The sequence below is a fragment of the Aedes albopictus genome, chromosome 2, assembly GCF_035046485.1.
Source record: "Aedes albopictus strain Foshan chromosome 2, AalbF5, whole genome shotgun sequence".
NCBI classification, from domain to species: domain Eukaryota; kingdom Metazoa; phylum Arthropoda; class Insecta; order Diptera; family Culicidae; genus Aedes; species Aedes albopictus.
In genome coordinates this window covers 470,584,410-470,597,726 of record NC_085137.1, presented here as the reverse complement: position 1 = coordinate 470,597,726, position 13,317 = coordinate 470,584,410, and the positions used below count along the sequence as shown (strand labels likewise).

Genomic DNA, 13,317 nt, shown 5'->3' with positions numbered 1-13,317 from the left:
TAGATTTCTGAAGTGGTCTTAGATCTGAGCACCTTGTTTGTCCGTTTGTATTCGTTTTAGAATAGTTGAAGTGCACCATTTCCTGACTGTGAAAATCTCGAATCCGAATTGGCAGAGTGCAGAAGAAATTTTTGTAGAACACATTGTGACGCATCTGGAATCATTATCTGTGTCATCAATATCGAAAAAAAAACGAACAACTAATCAGTTAGAAATCATTTAAGTGTGTACATAGAGATAGTGAACAGCTGAGGAAAGCGCCAAAGTTATGAGTAGTGTATGTGAATTTCGGCATCGTTTTACGTTGTGCACAACTTCTCCGGTTTTCTTTGCATTATTGTTGTATCCGACTCCTTTTTCGAGTTTGTTTCGTTTTTATGATCCAAAATGCATGCGTCCTTGCCCTCGCTCTTTTTCTTCCTCCGACCGATCCAACCAACGACGACTACGATGATGATGAACAACATCCGCAAAGTTTGTGCAGTTGTTATGCACCCGAGGCTGCTGATGTCGCTTTCATCGGTTGAAGCAACATAGTGACTGTGCTAGTATGGATGTAGAATGTAGGGGATGCGGCGTGTCCTCGTGGTCAGTTTTGCGCTATACGCATAGAGGTATAGCACACGAACTGTGTGATGTGATTACAGTACTGCAGGCTGATGGTTAGGAGGGCACAGCAAACGTGAGTCCTTGGGCATTCCGGACGGATGAGACTGGACGTCTCGTAGTATGGTTGTGTGTATGTGAATCGTTTTTGTGCTGAAAATGTGCAAATCGGTTTTTCAATGCAGAGGCATTTACCGTTTTCGTAAACCGGCTTTTAGAAGGCAGTTTGCTTCAACGCCCCATCCGTCTTGGGGAATCAAAGTTCGTTAGTTTTATTTTTTTTTTATAGTTTAAGGATCTATATAACCTTTAGTTACATCTCAAATCATCAACAGCTGATTTGAACCTTCTGACTGGCTTGTTTTCGAAACTGAGATGTAGCAGATTTTGGAAAACTAATGTTACCTAGTGGCTTACACCAGCTACTCTTGATTTCCTGTAAACCTTTATCTATGATGCCACATTTTATTTCATTGTGAACTCCATGTGACATAGAAATATGATTAAGGTTTTTGAATTTTTCAGATCTTTTCTGGTGTACAAGGATTCCTTCGATTTCATTTGTTTTCCATGGTTGCCAAAAATAAAGCAATCAAGTGGTATAATAAGTTGCTGTTATTCAAATTATATTATCAGGGTGTCTACTACCTAAAATATCTGGAAAACCGGGAATCCTCAGGGAATGTTATTTACCAGTTAAAAGTTTACTGCATTATTGGTAGTATGCATAAAACTGTTCTCTAATATAAAGTGTTTGCTTCTTACGGAAATATGAACTTTTAGTACAAGACTACATTTTTGTAGTAAGAACTGCCGAAACAGATATTTTTCCATAATGCTGAGGGTTCTTACTGAAAGCTTAACCACAAATGCTCGATGAATAGTTAGAAGATTCCTCTGGATGATTATTCGAAAATTAAAGGAAATCAATAATGAATTTGGATAACCGTGCTAGAGAAACAAGAGGAGATATCTATAGCATATATTTCCGACAAGCTGACAATTCCTATAAGATGCGTATAAATCTGGAAGTTAAAACCCATCTTGAAATTCCTATACAAATTTGTTTTATTTCCCAAAAAATCCGTTAGGGTTTATTTTTCGAACTTTTTAGAAGTACCGCTGGGAGTGCCTTCTTCCAGGAGTTCTCACAAGATTCCTTCCTATTTTTTTCACACCATTTTTCATGGTATTCATTTTTGAATTGCTTCCAGAGGTTTTTCCGCATTACTACTGGTATTTTTCCAAGATTAGAACAGTTCTATTCGCGATTCTTCTTCGAGAAGCTTGAAGATTTCTGAATTCCAACCGATTTTTCCTGGAGTTTTTCACGGGGATCCTTCAGAACTTTTCTGTTTTTGTCGGTATCGTATTTTCCCCGGAGTTCCTCCTGCGTTTGCCCAAAGAAATTTTCTTGGGATTTCTTTCAGAATTTATCACGAGATCTCCTCAAGAATTCCTCTCAGGATATATTTCAGATGTTGTCGCGGAATTTTTCCCAGAGTTTCTTTCGGAATTCCTTTGAACATTTTCTGCGATTCCTTTTGGTGTTCTACTTAGGACCAAGCTTGGAACTTCCCCAGGAGATCTTTCCAGGTTTCTCCCAGAATTTCTGCAGGAGTTATTCCTGCGATTTCTATTGAAGCTATTCCAAGGATCTTAAGAAGTTTTTCATAAATTTTATGCATTTCTTCTAAGGCTTCTCCTGTTATCCCTTCATGTAATTTCTATGACATTTCTTTTAGAGTTTATCCCTGGATTTCTACAAGACTTTATCAGGGAGGTTTTCTTAAGGTTGTCGTGGATTTCCCTCGAAGTTTCTCCCTTCCGGTGTAAACTCTGGGATGTCTTAGAAAGTTCTGTTCTCAGTCAGAGTTTTTCTGAATTTATTCTGGAAAATCTCCTTAGCTTGGAACAATCTTGAATGTGATTTCGGAATCCATCCTGAGAAGAACTGTAACTTCTCGGACAGAAGTCCCGCGAAGAAATTCAAGGTGGGACTCTGAAAATCCTTAAGTCATCCCGAGAGAAACTGCCGGAAAATTCCGCGAGGAAATTCAAGAGATAAATCGGAAAACTCTGGAAGTACTCCTTATATGAACTTCTGCAAAATTCTTGCAAAAAATCCGAGAGAAATTGTTGGAAAGCTATCCCGCAAAACCATAGTGCTATGAGAAATACTTGAAGGAACTTTGGAAAGGATCTCCGAGGGCTTACAATGGAGCTGGAAGCTTGGGAAACTTTAAAAGTGGATGCCAATTGGAAAAACACTTGTATAGCGAGGCAGGCAAAACGTTTCATTACTCCGAATGTTAAAATGACTCGCAAAATACTAGAACATTCCAAAAAAGATCTCAGTATATATATTGGTCTAGTTACAGGTCATTGCCCGAGCCGATATCACTTGAAGCTGATTGGAAAACTTCAACATCCTTTTGGCGCTTCTGTGAAGCAGAGATAGAAGACTCGGGGCACTCATTATACCACTATCTAGCAATTTTCAATAATAGAATCAGGTTCTTCGACAAAGGGCTGTTAGAGCCCTTTGAAATATGGATAACAAATCCCAGTACGGTAGTGCACTACATTCAGAACGCAATATCGTGCTGGAGTAATGCTACAAGTCCACCATTGAAAATGTCTTCCAATAGTGCTATGTCATATGGACAAAGCTAAAAACAAATTGGGGAATATTTCATAATAGATCAAAACAATGGTCGCAGTGATGGAAATACCCGACACGGAATAAAAAAAAGAGGAGAGTCCCGCGAGAAGCTCTGGAAGCATACCGGGACACCTCTGGTAGAAATTCCAGAAGGAGACCTCGTGAAATTCTCCTGCAGAATTCTTGAGAGGAGCTCTGGTATAAATTCTAGGAATAACTCTCATAAATCGCGAAGAAATCTCGGAAGCAACTATTTATGAGATCAAAAAACTTTTGAAACACTTAATTTTGTGAGAAACTTCTGGAAGGAAATCAAGTATCAAGGAAATCCAAGTAACTTCGGTACAAATTTGGTATAGATTCCCAATCAATTTTCTAAACAAATCTCTGAAAAATATTCATCGGAAAAGCCAAAATAATCGGTTCCACTGTTTTTCTTCAAAAATGTTGATATGCCATCGTAATTTTCCATTTTCCGTAGGATTTCCTTCGAAATCATTACTTCATCAAAAGCAGCTATACACGAATAATAAAAATCACCACCAGTACGAAGAACAGACTTTCAAGTAGAGTTGAAAATCTGTGCAAGGAATTTAACGGTCCACATGTCTGTGGAATGTATTATTGGACTCCCGCAAGCTTTTTCCAGATTTTTAGATTTTTGGATTTATTGCACAAGAACTATGGGAAAAAACTATAATATATTTCGTGAATTTCAGTTTTTGATTTTTCTAATTTTTATTTTTGAACATTTTTTCCTGGAAGCCTATTTGGGGTACGGATTTTTTGAGATGAAATCATTTTGAGATTGAGAGGTATGTGCTAACACCCCAGGGGAGCGTCCGCCTACGTGATCGCGGACGGTGATGGTCTTGATAAGACAATGCACGATTCAGCAGCCGCCGGGCTTTCGAGTCGAACTACACACAAACGACAACATAAAGGAAAAGAAATCACAAAGAAAACAGAGAAGCGCCAACTGTCTATTGACTCTGCTGATTCCAACAACCAGACACAGGAGAAAAAGCCACAGACGAATGACAATGGAAGCGACGACGACGACGGCAGCATGATCACAATTTCGGATGATTTGCAGAACAATCCGAGCCACATAGGGGATGCGAGGGCCAGAGTGGAAACTTATAGTAAAAGTGAATTAGAGATAATTGATTTTAAGATTGCCACTACCGAAGCAATTAAAGCTTGGAATGACAAAAGAGAACGAATGTCCCGTAAACGAGCAAAAAAGATTGAACGGTTACTTAGTAAGAATAATTAGTCTCTACACTCTGTATCTGTTTTGACTCATCATTACCCTCTGGAGACGAACCAGCCTCGGGCTGAAAGTCTCGATAATAAAGATAAAAAAAAAAAAACATTTTGAGATTTTATAATTATTGTTAAAATATTTTATTTTGAATTTTTTTAGTAGTAAATTTCATTTTCCGTGTAATTTTAAGTAAAATAATTTTAGACTGTATTCGATTTCCTTAAACTATCAAACTAGGGTAGAATGATTTGGGAAAAATTGAAAAAAATGGTAATTGTAGCGATTCAGTACAAAATAAACAATGACTTCTAAAAGGTGACTAAAACATCAATTTTTAAATGATTAAAAAAAATGTAAATACGCTTTAAAATACATCAAAACCCATTTTGAGATATACAAAACAGTCCTTAATATCAGCCAAAAATATAAAAATTTCGAAACAAAAAATGCTCAAACTATACCCTGTCTAAAGGCGGGGTTCCTCAATTTTTCTTGAAAATTTTGGAAATCCTGAAATTCTCCAGAAATAGTACTATTAATCAAGAATTGTTTGGTTGTAAGGGATTTTATTTAAGGTAAAGTTATGTCAAAGCCACACCTCGAATTTTCAAGATCATAAATCTGAAGAACCAAGTGTTGGTTTGCGCTGAAATGTTGACCGATTGGTTTTCCTCTGGCGGTGACCAATTGATCAACTTTTCAGTGCAAACTGATGTTCGGTTCTTAAGATTTGTGCTCTTGAAAATTCAGGGTGTAGCTTCGTCATATCTTCTCCTTAAAAATTCATATCCCAAGATTTTAAAGTCTATTTTTGTAATTATGATTATATTTTTTCTAAGTTTATTAAAAAATATATGTGGAGCTCTCGAGATTTTTTCACTTTCTGGTGGGTTTTAAAAAAATCTAAAAGCGCAATAAAAATTTTTAAAATATTTTTGAAAGTTTTGTTATGCAGAATTCCAGTTACTATTTTTCAAGAACTCCTCGAAAACGATCCTCGGAATAGATGGAGTATGAATTACCAAATGTCATAACTAAGAATTATCCTACAGAAATTTAATCCGAGTTAGAAAAAAATTTGGGGTTGGCACTAATATATAGGAGTTCCAGCTCCAGTAATTCTGATGGAGTTCTACATGTTTTTCGTCTGATTCCTTGGTTGTATGATCCCCTACGAGAAATCTTTTGAGCAATGTATGAGACTACTTTTGTAGTCTCTTCTGAACAACATTTTCCGAAGAAAAGGCCGAATTTCAGAAAAAATATGAAAAGAAAGAACGATAGAAAAGGTTATAGCGGATTTTTAGAAGAAATTTTCCAAGTTAAACTCATCGAGACATTTTTGACGAAATCCCCTGATCTCCGAAATTATTGATAGCTTTCCTGAGCACATACTTGCAGTGGCACCTTGTGACCTCTCTTTTTTCTATTCCACGCTCCTAACAATTGGGTTCCAATTTGTTTCGGAAATTTAAACATTTTTTCATAGCTTTCAGAGGAAATGGTGCAGAAAATGTGCAAAAGTTACCCTCTCTGGAACAAAATCCTTGATTGTGTGAAGAGTTAGCATTGTCAACTAATGCTAAACATTTTTTGATCACGAAATAAAACAAATTTAAAAAAAGTATCCTAGATTGTTACGACATTCTAAAGGTAACATTAGGCAAAAGACTGTTTTCGGACGCGTCATTTTCACTTTGATTTTGATCCTAAAATGGCTGCAATTGTTAGGAGCGTAGAATTGGAAAAAAGTGAGATCACAAGGTGCCACTGCAAGTATGTGCTCGGGAAAGCTATCACAAATTTCGGAAATTACGATATTTTGCATTAGTTTCTGGTTAAACTTCTGAGCTGAATTTGTTGCAGCTATATATATTTTTTTAAGAAAACAGTGGCAAATTTTTGGGCAAATACCAGGCAGGAGCAATGTATGAAGTTTACAGAAACAGCTAGATAGATAGAACGGGAATCCAACAATCCAAATAGGGGAAATTACCTATTCTCGGCCGTTTTGTTCTCTTCGTCTTTGGGGGTTTTTTGAAACCTATTGAACTCAGAGTTGGTATCAAATCCTTCCCAACGAAGTTGAATGATATGGCCAACTTTCAGGCAATTTGGCTGACAAAAACCCCCCATGACGAAGAGATCAAACCTGCCGATAATACCCATTGTCACCCTATTCCCTGAAAGAATTTCTGAAATCCTAGAAAAAGCTGGAGAAATTCTGGAGAGTCCTGATGCCAGCAGCATTTCTGTTCTCTTCCTCATGCGATGTTTTCAATATACTTCTGGGTATCCGCCTGACCTATAAAAATTAACAGTACAATTCGATGACAGTACAGGTTTTTTTTTGGAAATTTTTGACTCACTGAGGAATCCCTAAGAGAGCATAGTGTAATGGTTTTGGTACAAACATCAGGTTTTGTCAAGCATATCTTTGAGAGGAAGCAGTCACACAAGTTTTATTTAAAATCCTAGTTTAATGCTTGATAAAATTCTTACTCTTTCAGGTTAGAAATCCTAAATGATTACAGAACAGAGTTTAGAAAAGGATATAATATTTAGGATATTTCAATTCGTAGAAATGATTCCGACAGAGCTTTCAATACTCATCCAAACTCGTAATGCCTAACAGAACCCTAATTTAACCCTCTTCAGGAAACCTTAAATGATGGTCCATTTCGGAAACCTGGGGTCCATTTGGACTCCAAATTCGTTCTTCTGTATCGCATGATCCTGATTTATTAGAATATCGGTGTCTTCAGTAAAGTTGCTGGGTTGGTCAAGGACTTACAGATGCTGGACCGTTTGATTCGAAATTTCATATATAGGTGGCGCTAGTGAGCATGTAAGTATTCATTAAATTCAGAAAATTTTAAACAAGCTATAACTTCTTATTTAGTGCACCAAATTTTGACTGCAAGATCTTCAACTAGTTAGCTATAATTGGTACAAATTTGGGCATGATTGGTTAACTATACGTGAAGTTGAAGTGTTTCTAGTAAAATTCTTCTAATTTCACTGCAGTCCAATAAACTACACTAACTTACAGCTTGTTGAATACATTTTTATAAATTTTAATCATTTGCAAACTATTTGTAACCTATTTGTAACTAAATTTGTAACTAGCACCGCCTAGGGATGAAATTTTGCATTATAAAACTGTAAGCTATTAACTTACCAAACAGTTTTGCCGTGGAAACCATCTTTCTAAGTAATCAGCGTCCTACGATTATAAAAATATAGGCTCTTTAGTGCCACCTATTAGTGAAATTTCGAATCAAATGGCCCATCAACTGTTAGTCCTCGACCAGCTTAACAGTATTGCCGAGCACACCAACCGTTCATATAATTAAAACCCTGAGATAAATGGGTGAGAAATTGTGTTATTGTTGTGCCTGTTTGTCTCTGATCTCAAAAGATGTGATGTCTCTTAGCTTTTTTTGGGATCCACTGGTATGCATTTGGTTCAACAAAATATTTGAACAGCGTGTGCACTGAGTGGTGAGTGGTGTTTTTTTTTCTGAGTGCGCGCAGAAATTGTGCATTGGGATTATGACTTGCAGGCTCTTGTGCTATATGAGATATACAAATTGCATGCCCACTGACGCCACCTAAAGGGTGATACGGTCAAAATTTGGTCACACAATTTGTTTCATAAATTAAGACTGCGTACACCAAAACAGCTGATTTTTGGACCAGTATTGGTACATTATATGTAGCTTATACCATAAAATTTTCATCAAAATCGGTTTAGTATTTGCGGAGATATTGTGAATCCTGAAAACTGCAATTTTAAAATTTTGTACAAAGAGGATTGAAAAATAAGAACACATTTTTACTCTTTTATTCATAGAGCCAGAAATACTGAACCAATTTCAATGAAAAATTTTTTGTGTGTAAAGTATACATATCAAAATGTTGTGTAAAAATTTCATTCAATTTGATCCAGCCGTTACAAAAGTATATTTATTTAGGTGGTCCAATTTTGTCAAATTTTGCCGAGTCAAGTCAAATTTCGGTCACACAATTTTTTTCATAACTTTAGATTTCGTACACCAAAACAGCTGATTTTTGGATCAGTAATGGTACATTATATGTAGCTTGTACCATAAAATTTTCATCAAAATCGGTATAGTATTTGCGGAGATATTGTTGAACCCTGAGATCCGCAATTTTAAAATTTTGTGCAAAGAGGATTCTCACATTTTTACTGTTTTATTTATAGAACCAGAGATACTTAACCGATTTCGATGAAAATTTTTCTGTATGTGAAGTATGCATATCAAAATGTTATGTAAAAATTTCATTCAATTAGATCCAGCCGTTACAAAGTTAAATTTGCTTAAGTGGCACCCGGTCAGTTTTTTTCATATTCAAACTGCTACAACTTTGAAAGCATTCATACAAAATGGCTCAAAATTTTACTAAGAACGTATTTTCATAATAGTACTATACTGTAAAATTTTGATAAAAATCAGAGCAGTATTGGTAGTTCTATAATCAAAATTGTATTTTATTGACCTTAAATTTCTGAGAATTTACTATGAAGCGCCTTTGTACAAAATTTTAAAAAGGTGAGTCGATGGTTTTGTCTATATATCAACCAATACTCAATCGATTTTGATGAAAATTTTATGGTATAAGCTACATATAATGTAGCATTACTGGTCCAAAAATCAGCTGTTTTGGTGTACGCAGTCTAAAGTTATGAAAAAAATTATGTGACCAAATTTTGACCGTATCACCCTTTATGAACAAAATTCAGGTAAATGACTCATCATTTATAAGTGTTCGCAACTTACTTGCAGAATCTTCAATTTTACTAAATAATCTGAATCCTTGTATGCTCACTAGCGTCATCTAATCACAGAGGTTCGAATCAAACGGTCCATTATCTGTAAATGCTTGCCTTACCAAATATCTTTGCTAAAGATAGTAGAAACGGTAAGAGAATGATTAGGACCCTGTGTAGATTTCCGAATCAAATTTTGCATCATCTGTAAGTTCTTGACCTATGAAACAATTTTGCCGAACACACCATCTTTCTATGTGATCAGGATCATGAGATACATGAGATGTAAAATTTGTATGCTCATTAGCGCCACCTATGTGTGGAGTTTCAAATCAAACGGCCCATTATCTGGAAGTAATTGACGAACACAACAACTATCTCGAAGGCGTCATCTTTCTAAGTGATATGGATCTAGTGATATATGAGATACACAATTTACATGCTCACTGGCACCACCCCTTGGTGCAATTTCGAATCAATCGGTCCATTATCTGTGAGCGCTCGACTTCCTGAGCAACTTTCCCGAAGACGTGACGCATCTACAAGCTATAGATCTTCCGATAATTTCGTTTGAAGACATTATATTACTAAATTGTTTATGCCAAATAGCATTATCTAGTGAGGAAATTTCAAATTATTGAATTCACCGCCTGATGGCGCATGACTTACCGAAAAAAAAGGCCGAAGACGTGAATGTTCTAAAACATCAGAATCAAAAGATATAGAGAGACCCCAGGTATACAAAATTACCCGGTTCAACTTTGGCATGGAATAAAAAACAAAGTATGCCATGAAATCAACTTTATTAATCCTCTAATGGACCCCAGGTATCCATTAGAGGGTTAAGTAAGATATGTTCTAACTGCCGATCAATATTTAGCTTCCCGTGTTCTAGTGTTGGACAAAACAATAAGACCACCAGTCCTATTTCATACGAAATGGCCAAGTTCGGTATCTGTAACTTTTGATGTAGTGAACGGAACTCAATCAATTAAATACAAATCAAAATCCACGTAACTCCATGGCGACTGTCAAAATTTCAGCCAAATCGGTTCACTAAAAACCAAGCTTCACATCGTCAAACTTGGCCATTTTGTATAAAAAAATGACTGGTGATCCTATTGTTTTGTCCGACACTGTACATGAGATAATTATGCGTATTACGACAGTTTATTGCTACTTTGATTTCGAACATTCAGAAACATTTTCTAGTTAGAAATGCAATTGCTAATAATACCTAATGACGACAAGTGTTACACAGATATGTCTCGCCATGGGATCATCCCATGCCTCAAGGAAAAAATCCCATTGATGTTGCGACGACGAAAAAAAACTGACTCAACCACTATCAACGAGTTGTTCGCTCCTAATGACTTTCACTGCACCATCGAACGGCTATGTACGTGAACCACGTGAAGACGCGACACAACACCACTGTTCGATACGGTCGGTGTCTACCGACAGTTGATGAAAAAAAAGATACGTCAGGAAATTGATCCAATAGTTTATGGTGCACTAGGCACATATCGCGGATGGCTATCAGAGACAGCATAAGTCGCAGGTGATACGACGACCATCATCAGTGTTCCCTTCCACCATTACTGCACAGAGAGCTGGGTTTTCGAGCATTGATGACGCGTTTCGTGCTACCGATTGCCTTTTTTGTCAATCTGTATCAGCTTCCTGACTTTCTTCCTGTTGACTTTGCGCGGTGGTGTTGGGAAAACAAGTGTAATGATAGATAATATGTAAGAAGCGTATTGACTGAAGACGACGTGGTTGCCATTTTTAGCACGCCGGGTGCTATTCCTTCCGGTTCATGTTTTTAATGCGCCAGGCAAAGGAAATACCTACGAATCTATCAGTCGTTAATGTACATTATTTTTGGGTTGTGTCAAATCACAAGCTAATACCAGAAACTTTTGCCCAGAACCTATGTGGATTGTAATTGTCGAAATTAAAATTGCTTAACGAGACAGTTGTTGTTCTACAGTAGAAACGAAATGTGGATCTAAACGAATTGAGCTGATGCGGTAGACCCGTGGTTGCAGTTATTGAGCGTGACCATACTGAAGGTTTCTGGAGTGGAGTTGAAGTCCGATATGGCTCAAAATATCGTTCTTGCAATACCACAGACGAAGGTAAATATGATCAGCTGCAGGAAAAGTTCTTAGTTGATAACTGTAAAAGCGTGAAACGAACATTCATTTGAAAAGCATACTCTTTCCCAGTTGGGACGTAGGCCAAGGGAAGGAAGAATATTTCACTTGGTTGACATCCAAGTTTACTCCCAACGCTCCATGTTTGCAATCCGTTTTGTACATACACAGCAGCTCACACATAACTTACAATTATTGATCCGTTCGTTTCTGAATGCTGTATTTCTACTGCAACAGACGTTTCCCTTAAAAAAGTTCTTCTTGGTAGGCTCGCGCTTACAGTACCAAATGCTTTAATAAAGTTAGCCCCGTGTGGATGAGAGACCATACGCCGGTCTCATAAAATTTACCTCGTAGGCTATAAAGCAGACTTCGACAGTAGCAGCCAAACAGTATTCTTAAAGTGGAATTCAACTAAGACGGCACATTTTAGCACGATGGCGATTGGCGACCGCCGCCAATGATGGCGCGTAGACGACAAGTTCATCAAATATAGATGACTTGTCGGCATTGTTGCTGCACTGACGGGCAGCTGGATCCAGGAACTGGAAGGGTTGGAAGGCTGAAACAGTTGAAAACTGATGCTCTATATTCTGTAGCAAGCAGCGTCATCGTTAGGAAACGAAGGATGTTAGAATGCGGGAAACGTGTTCTGTTCCTGTATTACTGTGGTATCTTTTGCTTTTCATACAGACATTTGAAATGACGCAACGGTCACAGTGATGCGGCTCCATACAAAAGGTGGCGAAAAGTCTTAACATGAATTATATACCTTCACAGCTTATCAAACTTAGTTATTTATTAGAATTAGTTACCAAGAAGACATTTTGACATCCCATGAGTCACATTGGCCACTTTTAGGACTCTTCCGGAATCCTGGTTCCTCCGGGGAACAGGACAATTTTTGGATATTTTAGAACCCATCTTGCGACACGCCATTTTTCATGATTTTGAAAAATATTTCCAGTAGAAGTCATTTCCGAACTTTTGGGCGAGATTGGCCACTTTCAGGACCGTTCCGGAATCCTGGTTCCCTTGGGGAAGAGGACAATATTTTGATGTTTTTAAAACCCATCTTGCGACACATCATTTTTCATGATTTTTCAAACACGTTCCATTAGAAGTCATTTCCGGAATTTTTAGCTAGATTGGCCACTTTCAAGACAATTTTCGGATATTTTTGAAACCCATCTTGCGACACATTAATTTTCATGAATTTGAAAAATAGGTCCAGTAAAAGTCATTTCCGGAATTTTGGGCCAGATTGGCCACATTCAGGACCGTTGCGGAATCCTGGTTCCCTCGGGGAAGAGAACATTTTTTGGATGTTTTCAAACTCCATCTTGTGACACACCATTGTTCATGAATTTTAAAAATATGTCCATTAGTAGTCATTTCAGCACCTTTTCTAGATGGCCATCTAGAAAACATGACTCTACTCAAAAGTCAAACGAATGAACATGTGCATGTATACGGAACCGTCTAAGATTATTTTCTTAGATCGCGGCTTTATAAAACAATTGTTTATATTTGTGTTATATTGAGCAAAAACTAAAATTGATTATTAAAAATTATTGAAATATGATTCAGTTGGTGTGCTATAAATTAGTTCCTCAAATTGCTCAATATGTCATTACAACAATAACATTTAAATTAGTTATACATTTCGTTTGATCAGTAATTATGTTCAAACCACAGACAAACAGACGTAACACCTTGAACGATATGCATGGAAATCCATCGCCCACCTCACACTACCATCACCTGGTGGAAAAGTTGCACGAATCACTGTGTTGTGCAATACCGTCAACAGAAGGCGCTA

General features: G+C 37.1%; 1 protein-coding gene across 15 annotated transcripts in view; it reads left to right on the top strand.

The window, feature by feature from the left end:
* LOC109406447 (coronin-1C) overlaps nt 1-13,317 on the top strand; it is a 242,486-nt gene that overhangs the window by 192,865 nt on the left and 36,304 nt on the right. Inside the window, exon 1 of one of the 15 annotated variants that reach the window (XM_029870868.2) lies at nt 80-277. The exons of the other annotated variants lie outside the window; for them this stretch is intronic. Coding sequence (XP_029726728.1) covers nt 269-277 — 9 coding nt within the window. The 5' untranslated portion in view covers nt 80-268. Of the gene's footprint in view, nt 1-79; nt 278-13,317 lie in introns of those variants that run through there. 15 annotated transcript variants of the gene reach the window in all.